Below are 19,142 nucleotides of genomic sequence, written 5' to 3'. Positions count from 1 at the left end.
ATCTACACTAGACCCCACACTCTTCTTTCTCTAATATTGTAGAAGCAGATTTGATTACTTTTAATTTAATTATTGGAATAAATATGTTCATGATTCAAATTTAAAATAAACCAAAAATGAAGGGTACCCTGTCCTCAAAGTGTACTATCCTCACCCCTGCCCAGAGACACTCAGTTCTTTCTCCTTCCCTCAGACAAATCATAATATTAATTTCTTATGTATCCTTCCAGTGAGAGTCTATGCATATGCAAACAAATAAGTATATAAGCTTCTAAGTATATGCCTTTGTGTATGTGAATCCTTTTAAAAAGACCACTCCAGGCTGCCAAATGATATGGGGATGGCATCTACGAGTATTTTTAATCTTTTTCTTTTTTTGAGAGACAAGACAGACAGCTCCCATTCACTGGTTTGTTCCCTAAACACCTGCAACAGATGGGGCTGGGCCAGATGAAGCTGGAAGCCAGGAACTCCATGCAGATCTCCCATGTGGGTGGCAGGGAAGCAACTACTTGAGTTGCCCCAAGGGTGGAAGTAGGAATGGACTGGGATTTGAATCCAGGCACTCTGATAAGGAATGCGGGGGTGTCCCAAGTGGCATCTCAGCGCTAGGACAAATGCCTTCCCTTAGTCACCTGTTATTAATGGTGTGAAATATACTAGTGGTAAAACTGCTGATTTTAGGCTTCTGGAATTTCTGTCTAAAGTTCTACCAAATACACAGTTATTTGGTGCAATGTTTTTCAAAGTACAAGTTATGGCCTATCAGTAGTTCTTAAAATCAGTTTAATGAGTTACAGCATTTTCCATATTAACAGTGAACCTCAGGCACCTACCTACATGATAGTTTATCCCAGATGGCTTATCTTGCTTGTGCTAAATTTAACTAGAGGATTGTATGCAAAATAAAGGAAACCTTATGTTTTTAAAAGATTGTATGTTAGCATTTTTCAGAGAGTCTTTAACTTATTATAATTGCATGATATACTCTCTGTAAAGGTTCTACAGTGGTCTACAATATTATGGCTTCTCACAGTGAATTTAGCCTCGCAATGTTTTCTATTAAATACAAAGCCAGTTTTCTAAAAAGTACATACAGTTTAGTGGATTTATGTTTGTGATTTAAAAAATCTTGCTTTTGGGGGGCTTGCATTGTGGTGCAGTGGTTTAAGCTGCCACTTGGCAACACTGGCATCCCATATGAGGGGTGGTTGGAGTCCCAGCTGCTATACTTCCAATCCAGCTCCCTGCTAATGCACCTGGGAAAGCAGCAGAAGATGGTCCAAGTGCTTGGGTTCCTGCCACCCAAGGGAGACCCAAATGGAGTTCAGGCTCCTGGCTTCAGCCTGGCCCAACCCCAACCATTGTGGCCATTTGAGGAGTGAACCAGCAGATGGACAATCTCTCTCTCTCTCTCTCTCTCTAACTCTGACTCTGACTTTCAAATAAATAAATAAATCTTTAAAAAAAAATCCTGCTTTTTCAACTACCCCTGGGACAGCCTGAGAGACGCCACAGTTTCACTGAGAACCACCTTTCCAATAGTCTAAAGTCACCGCAAGCATGCTGGTTACGCATACTTTAGTTGTGTCAGCAGGTTCACTTAGCTTACATTTTATAGACCATCTGGCAGTTGTCCTTTTGCCTTAAGGAGAAAGTGCAAGAACAGGAACAGTAGCACGTACTATTTACTGCCCACTCAGTATGAGTCAGACCTAATTTAAGTACTTTAGTATTTTATTTCATTTCACTCAATAAAGGGGTGCTACTATCCTGTCTTCTACAAATGAAAGAACAGAGGCTCAGAGAGGCTTAGTAACTTACTCAAGGCCACATACCACTAAGAAACAGAGCTGGGCTGAACTTAGCTCTAACTCCCAAATCTGTATTCTTGCTGACATACAACAACAGCTTCCATACTGTATGAACCAATTATGTCCTAATCCACCAACTGCTCTTCACTTTTCCCAAGCCACAAATCAATCTCTCACTTTCTATCTCTCTCTGCCTGAATTAATAATGAAACTTGAGGATTCTAAAACACATATCACAGGTATGTTCTAGAAGCCCTGCCAACTTTTCCACTTGATCTTGTACAGCTCCACTCCCTCCTGCATTCCTGCCACACTAACCTTGTTTCGGCTCCTCTGGGATGCCAACCAGCTCCCAACCTGAGACACTGCAAAAGGCTGTCCTCTCCACTTACAGTGCTGCCAATCCTGCCTCCACCACGTTCCAGTTCTGAACTGGTTAACTGCTACTCGTCTCAGTGCTTGGACTTAAAATCCCTCCCAAAGCACACAGTCTAAACTCTCCCACTCCCATGGTTATACCACAACCGATGTCATTTTCCTTCATGAACATTTGTAATCATGTATCTGTGCTTATTTGCTGAAATGTCTCTCACTAATAAATATGCTCCATGAGCAGGGATGATTTCAGCGTTTTTCACCACTACATTCTTAGCATCTACAATAGCATACACAATAAGTGCCCAACAGTCAGTGAATAAATGAGTGTGAAGATGGCATCATTCAGTAACTTGTTTATACATTAATTTTTGATTATAATCAATGCACAGATTATTGTACAGTCCAGGGGCATCCACACAAAACAGAAGCTCAATAAATACTTGAATAATGACAGAAAAGAATAGGACTTCACCTACTTTTCTAGTTACTTCTCTCCAGAAGGCTTTAGAATACAGGTCAGTAAGTCTCTGCCATGCTCCTGCTTTAAAGTGAGGGATGTTCCCACGGCCACATAGGATTGTTCACCTCTGCAGGAGTACCATTCGGCTATATGGTTCTTCTTGTTTGCTTTTTTTTTTTTTTTTTTTTTTTTTTGACAGGCAGAGTTAGACAGAGAGAAAGGTCTTCCTTCCGTTGGTTCACCCCCTAAGTGGCCACTATGGCCAGCACTGCGCCTATCTGAAGCCGGGAGCCAGGTGCTTCCTCCTGGTCTCCCATGCGGGTACAGGGCCCGAGGACCTGGGCCATCCTCCACTGCTCTCCCGGGCCACAGCAGAGAGCTGGACTGGAAGAGGGGCAACTGGGACAGAATCCGGCGCCCCAACCGGGACTAGAACCCAGAGTGCCGGCGCCACAGGCAGAGAATTAGCCTAGTGAGCCGCGGCACCGGCCATGGCTATATGGTTCTAATGGATATATCTGCTCCCCTTTCATTACTATTATCAATACTAATACACAGAAGCATACACACACTTTTCTTTTCTCCATCTTCAGTACAAATTTTAAATTGCCATCGCTTTCTTTCTACTGTGCTTTAATTTCCTTTATTTATTATCTTTTTTTGCTTCCCTTTCACTTCTGGACTTTGTTGCCAAAAATTTTGTTACATTGTGGTTCCCCTCCCTGGCAGGTGTACTATGATCTTCTTTAGGTCTCTCCAGGATCATGTGTTTCCTGAACCAGTAAGGCTGCAGAAGTTCAAGCTCCACATAAAGAGAAGAAGAGTGTACTCCTTCTAATCACTTGCTATTTTTTTTTTTAGATTTATTTATTTATTTGAAAGGCAGAGTTACAGAAAGAGAGGCAGAGAAATCTCCCATCCTCTGGCCCACTCCCCAAATGGCCACAACGGCCAGAAATGAGCCAGTCCAAAGCCAGGAGCCAGAAGCTTCCTCTGGTTCTCCCACATGTGTACAGGGACCCAAGCACTTGGGCCATTTTCTGCTGCCTTCCCAGGGGCATTAGCAGGGAGCTGTATTGGAAGTGGAGCAGCCAACTCAAACCGGTGCCTATATGGGATGCCAGTGCCACAGGTGGCAGCCCTACCTGCTACACCACTGCTGGTCCCTAATCACTTTCTTAAAAAGCTAATTCCATCATATATCTAAGCCACACAACAAATGACTCCTGAAGTCTAACAAAATAAATACATGGTTTTAGACATTAAGCTTTTTCTGGAATTTAATTTTATTTACAGACTGTTAAGAGAATTTTTACGCATCACCAATTAAACACTGGCCTTTTGAGGACAATTTTGGCCTGCTGCATCAGACTAATGCTTAGCAAAATTCCCCTCAGGTGACAACAGAACACAAGGAGAATGTCAACGTTCGCTTATCTATGCTCGGATGTCAAAGAAAAGCTCTGTCTGCCAGGAACTTGCAGTAGTTACTGGGAATGTAATTGAAGCAATGATACAAAACAAGATAATTATACGCAACTGCATTTTGTAGCACGCTAAATGACAAGATATATAGCAAACTATAAATGAATCGAACAGTAATTAACACTTGAATGACATATAGCCTAAACTTCACTCTGCAATTGTACCAGCAGACTTAGAAAATGTGCTTATCCTCTGTAGCCACATTTGCAAAGCAAACAGCTTGCCTGTGTACAGAAATGTTCTCCACTAGGACATACCATCCATACTCTATTGTTAAAATTGCTAAGTATAAGAAACATCATTTTTGAATTAGAAATCCCCGCACACTGAATTTCACTAAAATAAACAATTTAAACTTAAATATAAAAGGTGAGCAACTCTACAGATTTTATTATCACCAAACACAAGGATATGAAGCTAAAAGATAAGGTTTTTATGGTGCAAAAAATATTTGAAATTCATAATTTCAAGGGATTTTCAAAAAGTTCATGGAAAATTATATATTATGAAAAAACTATAAATGGATTTTACAATTTTCTGCATGAAAATAAACACTTTATAATTCCATTTTCCCCAAATTTTTGGAAATATGTCTAATAGGAAAATAAGACTTTGCCGTTGGAGTGGGTGTTGTGGCACAGCAGTTAAACCACCTCTTGGGATGTCCACATCCAATATCAGAATGCTAGGTTCACGTCTAGGCTTCTATGCTTCTGATCCAGCTTTCTGCTAATGCATCCTAGGAGGCAGCAGGTGACGGCTCAAATGCTTGGGTCTCTGCCACCCACGTGGGAGACCTGGATGGAGTTCCTGGCTCCTGGCTTCCACCTAACCTAGCCCTGACTGTTTAATGCATTTGGGGAGTGAACCAGTAGACGTCTATATCTCTGTCTCCCCATCTACCTTTCTGCTTTCTTTACATATCTCTGTCTCTCTGCCTTTCAAGATGAAAAAAATAAATATTTTTCAAAAAAGATTTCCACATCATTAAGGAGATAAAACCATAAAGAGAACTCAGCAACACTGAGTGTCCACCATATGTAGCATTCTACTGGGGGCTCCACATTTTCTTTTTTTTTTTATCATTTGACAGGCAGAGTTATACAGTTAGGGTTAGAGAAAGGTCTTCCTTCCGTTGGTTCACCCCCAAATGGCCATTACAGCCGGCGCACTGCGTTGATCCGAAGCCAAGAGCCAGGTGCTTCCTCCTGGTCTCCCACGCGAGTGCAGGCACCCAAGCACTTGGGCCATCCTCCACTGCTCTCCTGGGCCACAGCAGAGAGCTGGAAGATGAACAACCGGGACTAGAACTCGGCGCCCATATGGGATGCCGGCGTCACAGGTGGAGGATTAACCAAGTGAGCCACAGCGCCGGCCCCTCCACATTTTCTAATACCTTTCTTACTTATAGGGCCAACTTTCAATTACTCCCTGAAACAGAAGAGCCAAATCATGAATAGATTATCTCATAAACAGAAGATCAATGAAAGCCACTAATTTAACTTCACTAAATAAGAAGATATGCATTAATATGCAATATATCAGGCAATGGCAGCTTGTAATAGTAAACCAAGGGGCCGGCACTGTGGCGTAGTGGGTAAAGCCACCGCCTGCAGTGCCGGCATCCCATATGGGTGCTGGTTCAAGTCCTGCCTGCTCCACCTCCGATCCAGCCCTCTACTATGGCCTGGGAAAGCAGTAGAAGATGGCCCAATTCCTTGGGCCCCTGCACCCGCAGGAGACCCCAAGAAGCTCCTGGCTTCAGATTGGCGCAGCTCTGGCCATTGCAGCGATCTGGGGTGTGAAGACCTCTCTCTCTCTCTCTCTCTCTCTCTGCTTCTCTGTAACTCTGCCTTTCAAACAAATAAATAAATCTTTAAAATGAACAAACAAACAAACAAAAAACAGACCATTCAAAGTCTGTCTTTGACATTCTTCATTTTCTTTGCTGCAGAGTTAATCTGGATTTTAATATTCCAGAGAATAAAGATCCTAACTTTTTCAGATAACCAATCACAGATAAATTCCTAATTTAGCTATTATTTGTAGTCCCAAAGTTTATTACATCCAGTTCTCATTTTTCCCAGAGAAACTGTATTGCAACAATCATTAGTTTGCTAGGTCAGTTCACCAGAGCCTATGTAACATATTTGGTGCTGAACTGCTATCCATTTGGCCATCATCAACACTAGAAGGGTGCTGTGCTGCTAGGAAAGAGACAACCAGGAAAGCTGGAAACACAGGCTATCTCCTTCGCCCAGGTGTTTGCTAACATCAGTGGGTGGCACTCCCCTGCCACACTGTCACCACCAAACATCTAGTCTCCAATAAGACAATGCTGCCCATCAATTTCAGCTTCACACATGTTCTGTTCATTACTTCACAATCCAAGGAGGGGTGGATATCTTACTTACTGCTCTTACCTACTTCATCTCTCTCTCAATAAAAAGTGGAGAGAGCATCCTGTCAAGAAAAGGGGAAAGGATTAAGGCGGGCAGCTCCCACTTTTACCGGAGAACAGTAAGAATTCTGACTAAACAGACCGGGGTTCAAACATATCATTTCTTAGCTTTGCATTCTTGAAGGAGCTTCTTTACATCCCTAGGCCTCATGTACCTCACCTACAAAATGAAGATGATGGTATGATCATGGCTGTCTGCCCAGCATCCTTTTCCCCTTCCTGTTGAGAAGCTGCCTCCACACCCCACTACCCACTCTGCATGGCTTTGGTAAAGCTGCCCATCAAGTGGTGGGCATGTGACCCAGACCTGAACAATTAAAAGTACCTCACACCCTCTGATCTCAAAGATTAGTCTAGAAATGGCCACAGCACATGCAAAGTCAATTCATGTCCTGTTCTCAAGACATGGAGGGGAGGGAGTTGCCCAGCTGGGCAGAAGTGAGCCTGGGGCTACCTGAGCGACCTGTGCAGTGGTTTCCAGCTTGTGGAGAATACCTGTCTGCAAAAGGCCAGGTGTGCAGAATAGAGACCTGACAACACCTGACAACACCTGAGAACCCAGCATCCCTCCCACCATAACACATTTTTTTTTAAGATTTATTTATTTGAAAGGCAGAGGTACACAAGAAAGAGAGAGGGAGAGACACACAGAGACAGATCTTCCATTTGCTGATTTACTCCCCAAAAGGCTGCAATGGCCAGGGCTAAGCCAGGCCAAAGCTAGGAGCCTGGAACTCCATCCAGGTCTCCCATGAGGGTGGCTGCTTTCCCAGGTACATTAGCAGGGAGCTGGATCCGAAGTGGAGCAGCCAGAACATGAACGGGTGCTCATATGGGATGCCAGCATCACATGCAGCAGCTTAACCCGCTATGCCACAACACTGGCCCCCACAATACACTTTTTTCCTTTAAACCAGTATGACTTGTGTGTCTGCCTCCAGAAAAGGCAAACAGCTATATCTATTAGTTGTTCACTGATACAGCTGGTGCAAAGCTAATGTACCTGCTCCAATTGCAGGTACTCAATAATTGAGTTACTGCTGAAGTTGTTACTTTTTAAAAATATTTATTTATTTATTTGTTTATTTGACAGGTAGAGTCATAGACAGTGAGAGAGAGAGACAGAGAGAAAGGTCTTCCTTCCATTGGTTCACCCCACAAATGGCCGCAACTGCCGGAGCTGTGCCGATCCGAAGCCAGGAGCCAGGTGCTTCTTCCTGGTCTCCCATGTGGATGCAGGGGCCCAAGCATTTGGGCCATGCTCCACTGCCCTCCCGGGCCACAGCAGAGAGCTGGACTGGAAGAGCAGCAACTGGGACTAGAACCCGGCGCTCATATGGGATGCCGGCGCCACAGGTGGAGGATTAACCAACTGAGCCATGGCACTGGCCCTGAAGTTGTTACTCTTATAATCAGAAAATGTCACCTAAGAGTGAAAAGAAAGCACTAGAGACTAAAACCAAAAGGTAAGTGGGTCTAAAATCGCATTCCTAGCTAGAAGTAGCAGTATGAGGACGAATATGGAAGAAGTGAACCCTTAGGCACAAAGAGGAGCTAGGAGGCTCATAGCCATTATGACTCTGGTGAATTCACAGTGAAAGAACTCAAATCCACCACAGGGTACAACTGATCTCCCAAAAGATATTTGTCTTTCCATAGGATCAGTGTCTCAATGTTTAAAGAGATCTCAAAATGTACAATTATGATCTTTACAACCCAAAGTCAATCACAAAGTTTTAAGATCTCATATGACACAATTTAATTTTCATATGGTTCATAACTATTGCTTTAGTCATTATCTTTAAGTAGTCATATAAGTTTATTCATTTAAACATTTATTAGTTATAGGAAATTATTGTCCAACTTATGAAATAGATTAAATTTTTAGATATGTAGAGAAAATTGTAATATCACTATGGGATGTAAAAAGAAACCACAAAACCAGGTACCCCCACATTCCACCCCACCCTGCCCACTCAACAAGGTTCCCCCAAAGCTGAAATCTCTTGGAGAAAATGCAGGCTTTATTACACAGCACCCTGAACATGGCAAACTCCCAAACAACCCTCTCCGATTTAGCAGCTACTGTGACAGGGGTGTGGCTCTGTGCTGCTCCAAGCCTTGTTCCACACAATGTGCTCCACCAGTTGAACCAGTAGCACTCAGCTGCTACAATCAAAGGAAATTCATGGCTTTCCCAACACACGGGGAGAAAACGAAAGGAATCTACTCTGTGTTAAATGTTACTCTACTAATTCTTTCTCCAAACTCTGGTCTTCCCCTGCTTATTCAAGTAGAATCTACTGTGAAGCATCACCCGATTTACCATGTAAGTATATGCCTCCTTTGCTTACTCAGTTTCTACACAGATTTGAAGACCACACTGTCAAGCAGTGAGGAATCAAAAAATAGTATCAGCCAAGGCAGGACAACTTCCTCAGTGAGTAACAACCCAGTTACAGAGAGTAGATAGAGAAGTTAAAAATAAGAGTTGTTTTAAATAATGAAAAATGCAGTGAAACAAGTTCTGCAGGTAATCTGTGAAGAGAGTGAGACCACTACAGAAATGAAAGAGCAGCAAGGAGAAGGTGATTTGAAGGCAGCACGCATAAGCCGGGCTTGAAGGAAAGAGAAGCATGTAAGCCAGCAAGGAGAGGAGGCGGGCAGCCAGGTGACAGTTCTAGGCTGTGCCGCGACCTTGCTACTGCGGATCTGCAAGTTTCTTCTGGCAAACTCACAGTGATGGAAGAGTTCTCACATCGGAATGTGTGAGTAACATACCTGATTTCCCAATTTTATATGTTTCAATCCAAAGTCATCATCATAAACTACAAAAACCTCAACAAACTAGAAACCAACAAGACCTTTTATGATCAATAAAAGAATATACATAAAATCCAGGTCTTTGCCACAAACAAGAACTAAAAATCTTGTCTTCCAACCTTTTTAATGCTTGGCCACAAAAAATAATATGCTTACAGGTTTTTCTATACCTGGTTCCAAGAATCATGAAATCTACTCATTGCTCTGGATATAATCTGAATTGTATTCATGGATCAGGCCAGATTAGTTCTCTACTGATTTATCCCACTCCTAAACTCTCTCTTAACCCTGATTCTGGCATCGTGTCATTTCAGTACACACTGAGGAATACAAGAAAATCATAGAAGTTCTTTAATAGCTGCTGGAAAATGCCATCTAAATGCTGTCCCTCTTTGTACGCACCAAGTCTTAGTCACATGAAAACCAATGTTTTTATCCAATGGACACCGAATCCTGTAACTGATCCCACAGACTGTCTCCCATGACGGTGGCCCCTAGGAAACTGAGGGCAATCTCTGCAGCCCGTTTCTAACAAATGAATGGACTCTGTAGTTTCTAACAAATGAATGGACTATGTAGTTTGCATCTCCAGACAGAAATATCACTGCAGTTTATTATTCTCCTGATTTTTCCTTCACCTGATTTCCCTTCCTTATCCTCTTGAATTATCTTTTCTGTAAATTGCCTCGAATCCTTTGTGTGCAGTAAGATAGGGTATAAACAAATAATACAAAATCTAAAATTCATAATTAAATAGAATGGGTAATATTAAAATTTTACCAATTTTTATCCTACTTTTAAGAAAATAAAGCAGAGAAATGAAAAACATTTTTTTAAAAGTTACTTTGGGGCCGGCGCTGTGGCGCAGCAGGTTAAAGCCCTGGCCTGAAGCGCTGGCATCCCATATGGGCATCGGTTCAAGACCTGGCTGCTTCTCTTCCGATCCAGCTCTCTACTATGGCCTGGGGGAAAACAGCAGAAGATGGCCCAAGTCCTTGGGCCCCTGCACCCACGTGGGAGGCCCGGAAGAAGCTCCTGGCTCCTGGCTTCGGATTGGCCCAGCTCCAGCCTTTGCAGCCATTTGGGAAGTGAACCAGCAGATTTAAGACCTCTTTCTATCTCTCTGCCTCTGCTTCTCTGTAACCCTGTCTTTCAAATAATAAAATAAATACATTTTTTTAAAAAGAGAGAGAGAGATAATTTGGAATTTAAAATAAAAATGCACGGTATGGGAGCTAATGTTATGATGTAACAGATAAAGCCGTGGCCAGCAACAGCCACCTGGGGAGTAAACCAGCAGATGGAAGACCTCTCTCTCTCTGTCTCTACCTCTCTAACTCTTTCAAATAAATAAAATAAATCTTAAAAAAAAAAAGCTGCTTTATTTATTCTAAAGTCCAGGATAACTACCAGTATTAATATGCATTCAAGCCAATTTCCTATAATTTTGACAGCTGTCTACACCACTATACAGTAACAACCGAAACTCAGGATAATGACGCAAGATGCTAAAAGAGCATGACCAGGGATGGCGTTGTGGTACAGTGAGTTAACCTGCTGCCTGTGATGCCAGCATCCCATATGAGTGCCAGTTCAAATCCTGGCCACCTCACTTCTGATCCAGCTCCTTGCTAATGGGCCTGGAGCCCCGCCACCCATGTGGGAGACCTGGATGAAGCTCCTGGCTTTGGCCTGGCCAGCCATCTGAGGAGTGAGCCAAAGGAAGGAAGCTCTCCCTCTCTCCCTCTCTCTAACTCTGCCTTTCAGATAAACAAATTTTTAAAAAATAAAATTAAAGCTGACTGTTAAGATATGTAAATGTTTCAAGTTTTTTCTCTAAAAATTCAGAGGCTAAGACATTATTTCAGATATATTTTAATCACTATCATCAATAAAATATTTTCTAGAGCCGGCACTGTGGCGTAGTGGGTAAACCATATGGGTTTGCGTTCAGGTTGCTCCACTTCTGATTCAGCTCTCTACTATGGCCTGGGAAAGCAGTAGATGATGACCCAAGTCCTTGGGCCCATGCACCCATTCGGGAGACCTGGAAGAAGCTCCTGGCTCCTGGCTTTGGATTGGCCCAGCTCCTGCTGTTGCGGCCAATTGAGGAGTGAACCAGTGAATGGAAGACCTCTCTTTCTCTCTCTCTGCCTTTCAAATAAATAAATAAATCTTAAAAAAAAAAAAAACCACTATGAAAACATATATAAAAAACACACTTTCTCACTAAACCCTAAGAAAATCCAATTAAATACAACATCTCTTCTTACCATCACCCTGGTGTGAACTTAGTAACTGTGGACATTCTCTAAGGGTCTATTCTGGGCCTTTCCCTAAACTCAGTGGTACTTCTACTCTCAGAATTTCAACCACATCAATGTGAATGATTCCAAAATCCCTATCCTGTCTCCCTGGATTGCCTTCTCATAACCTCAACTAAAACGATCAAATGGAGCTTCACTCTCTTCTGCCTCGCCCTCTTGGCAATCCCTGCCAAAAGCCTCATTTCTGACAGTGACACCATCACTGCCCAATGCCAAGGCCTGGGTCATCCTTGCCCCTTCTTTCCTTCACCGCTGGTATTCCAGCTTAACAGGTTCAGCCATTTCTTCTTTTGGAGTGTCTTTCTGTTTGGCATTTTCTTTTTCTTCTGCACTTTCATTTTCCTACTTCTTGCCCTAACACTCATAAAAAGCTGACTCTGCATTATCTCTACTTTCCGTATCGCTCTCTGTTTCACTGTCTCAGAACTGCTGTGGATCAAGAATCTTCCCTCAAGCATGCAGCAACAGCTGCCTCCAACCTGTTGTATCACAGCAACATCCCTCAATCTGAACTTTCAGGGCAACCCAGGATCTGGCCCCACATTATCACATGTCTCCTAACTATCCCTAAGTCACCACCCACTACATCAGGCCAAGCAGGTTAGCACCTGTTATGCTGTCACGTTCTCTGCTTATTGTACCTCTCCTCCCTTATACCTACGATGTCTTCATCCCTGCCTTAGACAAGTCTTACTAATTCTTCTTTTTATAAATTTATCTTTTAATTCCATTTTCCATAAACTGTTTTAGAAAAGGATTTACTTATTTTTTGGAAAGTCAGAGTTCAGAGAGAAGGACAGACATAGAGAGATCTTCCATCTGCTGGTTCACTCCCCAGATGGCTGCAATAGCAGGGCTGGACCAGGCCAAAGCCAGCAGCCTGGAGCTTTTTCCAGGTCTTCCACAATGGGTGGCAGAGGCCCAAGCACTTGAGCCATCTTCTTTTGCTTTCCCAGGTGCATTAGCAGGGAACTGGATCAGAAGTGGAGCTGCCAGGATACAAACCAGCACCAATGTGGGATGCTGGAGTCGCAGGTGGCAGCTTTATTCACCACGCCAAAACGCCAGCCCCCAAATCTTACTAATTCTTCAGAACATTCATCTCAATAGCAAAAGTCTCTGCTTATTATATCTCATGGACCTTGTTCCTATCTGACTTCTTTCTGTATTCATAATCATTATCAAAATGCTCAAACATTAAGTATTCCTTAATTGTCTCATGTGCATGTTTTCCAAGGTAGTCCCATTCATTCCCAAGGTGTTAATTACAAACTATAAGCCGACCCCTAAGTCTAAATCTCCATACTTACCTTCTTCACTAAACTTCATTTCACACCTTCAGTTGCTATACCTGACAATGCCCCATGGATGTCTAAATAGGTACCTCAGGGCTGGTGTTGTGGCGTACTGGGTAAAGCCGCCGCCTGCAGCGCCAGCATCCCATATGGGTGCTGGTTTGAGTTCTGGCTGCTCCACTTCCAATCTCGCTCTGTGCTATGGCCTGGGAAGGCAGTAGAAGATGGCGCAACTCCTTGGGCCCCTGCACCCACATGGGAGACCTGGAAGAAGCTCCTGGCTCCTGGCTTCGGATTGACACAGCTGCAGCCGATGTGGCCATCTGGGGAGTGAACCAGTGAATGGAAGACCTCTCTCTCTCTCTCTGCCTCTGCGTAACTTTCTGTCTTTCAAATAAATAAATAAACAAACAAACAAGCATCTCAGATTTAACACCTCCAAACATAACTGTGGATCTTATCAACGAAACACACTTAACCTCTCCAATCTGGCTCATTTCAGCACCATCCACTTCTCCAGGCCCAAAATCCACAGGTAATTCTTGATTCTTCTTTTTGCCTCACATCTCACTTTAATCCATTAGGAAGATTTGTTGATGCTAACCTCTACATGTAGCCCAAATCCAACCATGTTTTTTCATTATCATCCTAGTCCATGTTACAATCATCGTCTTTACCTGCACTTCTCTAAGGGTATCCTAAATGATCTCTCTGCTTCTACTCTTTCTCCCTTAAAGACCATTCTTCACAGAGCTGCCAGGATGGTTTATTCAAAGCCAAAATCAGATTATATCACTTCCCAACCTAAAACCTCCCAATGGCTTCCTACTGCATTAGATTCAGCAGACTAATAAACTCCAAGTTCAACATGGCCTAGAAGGCCCAAGGTAACCTTACCTTGCCTACCTCAGCTTCTCCCACTCTATTAATTGTCCACAACGCTTCCATATCACTGGTTTGCTTGCTGTCTCTTGTTGGTATGGAAGGGCCTTGTTCTTTACCTACAGCACCCTTCATATAATTACCTCCATTCTCATCACTTAGGTCTTTGCCCAAATGTCATCTTCTCACAGAGGTCCTGGAGCACCACAGATAAAGGCACTCTTTATCCCATCACCCAGTCTTATTTTCTTTATGTACAATGTGGAGACAAGTGCTATCCCTTCCCACTAGAGTATAAGCTTAATTGGTTCTTTTAGGGCGGGTATCAGATAAATGTTCCTTGTTTCCCACTGAGTTTGCCTACAATAAATACTTAGTGATCAACTTACAAGAAGGAACATCTGTGGTGTACAAAACCACACATTTTTCTAAAGTCAGACATAAATGCAGAGAAACTGCAAAAGTGTTGATGAAACCGCAAAAGTTGATGACATGAACACTGCTATTTAGCATCAGTTCAGAACATGATTCTTGACTCAAACAAGTTTTATTAAACTCATCACTGATTTTTTTTTTAGTGCAATCACTTAAGCATCATTAAAGTGACAAACACTAGGCCAATGACTCTCATGAAACAAACTGAAGTCTTACTTAATGTTATAATGTCCAGTTTTCAGTGTACATCTATCAGGAAGTTGAGCAAGTTTCCTCGAGAGCATTTTAAAATACTTTCTGCACTCCTGCGTTCCGGGGCTTTGTTCATAATCAGTAGAAGCAGAAAGTGGCAGTCCATCTCTGACGCGAACGACTGAGGCAGATAAAATCAAAGACATTTCAACAGACAGAGAAGACCTAAAACAAAATGAACATTCGGTTAGATTGAAAATTAAAGTGAAGTTGATAGGCATATGCAAAAATGTTCGCCTTACGAGTAACCAAAGAATACTAATTAAAACAATAACATACTACGCTTCACTTAAAAAATCAGCTTTTTAAAAAAATAACACCTGCTCTGTCTGGCATTCTCCCAAGTACAAGTGAAAGTAAGAACTGGAATAAACACCATTCTCAAATCAAATTAGCAATGTCTGCCAGAATTTAAAAACATGTATACTCTTTGACCTCAATATAATCCTATCCTGAGGAACATAGCCAGAGAACCAGACAAAATTTTAAACAAGACATTTTTCCACTTGAATAACTGAAAATAACCTAAAGATCCTTCAATAGGGTGATGTTTAAGTAAATTACCATATGCTCACATGACAGAATAAATGCAGCAATTATAAATTAATTTGTGAAATAAGTTTGTTGCAAAGTGTTTATATTTTAAGTGGAAAAAAAGATAAAAACCGCATATATTTTCCCAGAGAGAAAGAAAAAGAAAAGGTGGGGGGGACACTTAGTACAGCAGTTCAGTTGCTGCTTGGGACTCCAACATCCCATATGCTAGTGCCAGGTTCAAATCCTGGCTCCTTCACTTCCTCTCCAGTTTCCTGCTACTGCTCATGCTGGGAAGCAGATGATGGCTCAGGTGCTTGGGTCCCTGCCACCCACATGAGTTCCAGACCCAGACTGAGTTCCAGGTTCCTGGCTTCAGCCTGCCCAGCCCTGGCTGTTGCAGGCATTTGGGGAGTGAATCAGCGGATGGAAGATCTCTGTCTCTGTCTCACTCTTTCAAATAAATGAAAATAAATAAGTAAAAAAAAAAATTTAAATATTTTATTTATTTATTTGAGAGACACAGTTACAGAGAGGGAGAAACAAAGATCTTCCATCTACTGGTTCACTCCCCAGATGGCCTCAATGGCCAAAGCTGGGCAGGTCAGGAGCCAGGAACTGGGAGCTTCTTCTGGGTCTCCCATGTGGGTGCTGGGGCCCCAACACTTGGGCCATCTTCCATTGCTTTCCCAGGCCATTAGCAGAGAGCTGGATTGGAAGTATAGCAGGGGGACTCAAACTGGCACCCTTATGGGATACTAGCACCACAGGCAGAACCTTAACCTACTATGCCACAATGCCGGCCCCTTAAGCAAAAATTTTTAAAAGGAAAGGAGAGGGGCCAGTGCTGTTGTGTAGCAGGTAAAGCCACTGCCTGCAGCGTGCCACAGGCGCTGGCCCTGGAATACTGGTTTTAATTGTCTTAATCTTTCACCAGAAAATAAATCATAATGGCCCTGGTCTCTCTTACGGATTCTGGTCATACTTTACAAAAACAGACAAAAGGATTTCACAAGCCTGTATCTGAAAGAAATCAGGTAGGCACAAGAATCCAACATAGTGGTTAAAATGCCACTTGGAATGCCCACATCCCACATTCGAGTTTCTGGTTCAAGTCTCAACTCCTTCACTTCTGATCCAGCTTTTTGCTAATGTACATCCCAGGAAGCAGCAAATGATAGTTCAAGTACTTAGGTCCCCGCCACACAGGAGAGAAAACTGGATTGAGCTCCTGGTTCTTGGCTTTGGCCTGGCTTAGCCTTGGCAGTTGTGGGCATTTGAGGAGCTGATGGAAGATCTCTCTCTCTCTCTCTCTCTCTCTCTGTGTGTGTGTGTGTGTGTGTGTGTGTCTGTATCTCTCTGCCTTTCAAACAAAGCAAAAATAAATAAAATATTAAAAAAGAAGACTCCAACTGGGCCTCTTAACTTACAAGGCCTAAAGCCCAACAGATTATTATCAAGCCCCTTCTGTCAGGTTCTATTTGCCTCTCAATCAGAAAACTTAATTGTAGCTTAGACAGCACCTTTCTTAGCTCCTCTAATAATGACTCTGTCCTTTGTTCTAGACCCTGTCTAGCACACTTGGGCCTCAGTCCTTCATAATCATAACCTCTACTCTACCTCCAATGGCTCTACTCCCAACCTGTGTGTACTGATGGTCCTCTTCCCCACTTAGTGCTGTATAATTGTTCAGACCTGGTTAATGCCACTCTTAGGATCATTGGTTACTACCCTCACCCTGTCTTTTATGACCTTGTCTAAATATGATCAGAGTCGGCGAACTTGGAAGGCTTCCATAGCCTTGGCAACTCATGATGACAGCCTAGGGTGGTTACTGGTGCCATAAACTAGAGTGTCAATTTGTTGGGTCAACAACAGGAGTCACTGTGCACTTGCTCCTCATGTGGGATCTCTGTCCTTAATGTGCTGTACATTTTGATTTAATGCTATAACTAGTACTCAAACAGTATGTTTCACTTTGTGTTTCTATGTGGGTGTAAACTGTTGAAATCTTTACTTAATATATACTAAATTGATCTTCTGTATATAAAGAGAATTGAAAATGAATCTTGATGTGAATGGAAGGGGAGAGGGAGCGGGAGAGGGGAGGGTTGCAGGTGGGAGGAAAGTTATGGGAGGGGGAAGCCATTGTAACCCATAAGCTGTACATTGGAAATTTATATTCATTAAATAAAAGTTAAAAAATTAAAAAAAAAGAAGACTCCAGGTAAGAATATGTTTTTTAAAAAATCAGGTAAACATATTGACAAGAACAAAATAGCTCTCAAGCATCAGCTCAGAAATATATATTTCTGGGGCCGGCACTGTAGCACAGTAGGTTAAGCTGTCACTTTTGACAAAGGCATCCCATATTAGAGTGCTGGTTTGAGTCCCAGCTGGTCTGCTTCCAATTCAGCTTCCTGATAATGCGCCTGGGAAGGCAGCAAAGCAGGGCCCAAGTGCTTTTCCCTGCCACCCATGTGGGAGACCAAGATGGAGTTCCTGACTCTTGGCTTCAGCCTGGCCCAGTGTCAGCTTTTGGGGACATTTAGGGGAGTGAAACAGCATTCCTTCTGTCATTCCTTCTCTCCGTTGTTCTGCCTTTCAAATAAACAAACATCTTTAAAAGAGAAAGACTTCTGCAACAGGTGTTGTATCAGAGTGGGTTATCAGCTCCTTGGGATATCTGCTTCCATATCAAAATACCAGTTCAAGCCCCAGCTCCTCCACTTTTCTAAAGATTTATTTACTTGAGAGGCAGAGTTGCATACAGAGAGGGGGAGAGACATAGACAGATGTCTTCCCTCCACTGGTTCACTTCCCAAATGGCCACAACAGATGGAACTGGGCCAATTCGAAGCCAGGAGTTCCTCCAGGTCTCCCACACGGGTGCAGGGACCCAAGCACTTGAGCCATCCTCCACTGTTTTCCCAGGCTATCAGCAGGGGGTTAGATTGGAAGTGGAGCAGCTGGGAATCGAACTGGATCCCACATGGGATACCAGCAACACAGGCAGATGCCCAACCCACTATGCAACAGTGCTGGTCCTACTCCTCCACTTCTGATCCAGCTTCCTGCTAATGTGCCTGGGAGACAGCAGATGATAGCCCAAGTATTTGGGTTCCTACTGCCCAAGTGGGAGACCCACATGGAGATCCAGGCTCCTAGCTTCATCATGGCCTAGCCCTGGCTGTTGAGGCCATATGGGTAGTGAAACAGTGGATAAAAGATCCAATTCTCTCTCTCTCTTTCTCTATTTCTTTCTTCTCTTTCTCTGTCTCTGTCTCTTTCAAATAAATAATAAATCTTCCCCCCCAAAAAAAAAAAAGAAAAGAAATGTAGATTTCTGGGCCCAGCCTAACAATTTTTTTTTTTTTTTGAAAGGCAGAGAAAGACAAAGATCTTCTATCTACTGGTTCATTCTCTCAAATGCCCACCACAGCCAGGGCTGGGCCAGGTTGAAGTCAGGAGCCTAAAATACAATCCGGGTCTTCCAAATGGGTGGTAGGGACTCAGTCACCTAACCCGCTGTCTCCCCTGGGAAGCTAGAATCAGGAGTGAAGCTGGGACTCCAACCCAAGCACTCCAATAGGGGATGCAGGCCTCCCACCGACAGCTAGCCCAAATACCTATCCTCACTTATTACAATAGAATTTTTTTTTTTTTTTGGACAGGCAGAGTGGACAGTAGAGGGAGACAGAGAGAAAGGTCTTCCTTTTGCCGTTGGTTCACCCTCCAATGGCCGCTGCGGTAGGCGTGCTGCGGCTGGCGCAGCGCGCTGATCTGATGGCAGGAGCCAGGTGCTTCTCCTGGTCTCCCATGGGGTGCAGCGCCCAAGGACTTGGGCCATCCTCCACTGCACTCCCTGGCCACAGCAGAGAGCTGGCCTGGAAGAGGGGCAACCGGGACAGGATCAGTGCCCCGACCGGGACTAGAACCCGGTGTGCCCGCGCCGCAAGGCAGAGGATTAGCCTAGTGAGCCACGGCGCCGGCCTT

At 43.3% G+C, this 19,142-nt stretch overlaps 1 protein-coding gene across 2 annotated transcripts in view; it reads right to left on the bottom strand.

Moving 5' to 3' along the window:
• SEC22A (SEC22 homolog A, vesicle trafficking protein) overlaps positions 1–19,142 on the bottom strand; it is a 61,548-nt gene that overhangs the window by 37,507 nt on the left and 4,899 nt on the right. For both annotated transcript variants that reach the window (XM_062208915.1, XM_062208906.1), the window contains exon 2: positions 14,577–14,777. In XM_062208915.1, coding sequence (XP_062064899.1) covers positions 14,577–14,758 — 182 coding nt within the window. In that variant the 5' untranslated portion in view covers positions 14,759–14,777. The remainder of the gene's footprint in view (positions 1–14,576; positions 14,778–19,142) is intronic.

The sequence above is a fragment of the Lepus europaeus genome, chromosome 2, assembly GCF_033115175.1.
Source record: "Lepus europaeus isolate LE1 chromosome 2, mLepTim1.pri, whole genome shotgun sequence".
In the NCBI taxonomy this organism is placed as follows: Eukaryota; Metazoa; Chordata; class Mammalia; order Lagomorpha; family Leporidae; genus Lepus; species Lepus europaeus.
The sequence above is the reverse complement of the archived record's forward strand: the minus strand, read 5'-3'. Positions and strand labels throughout refer to the sequence as shown.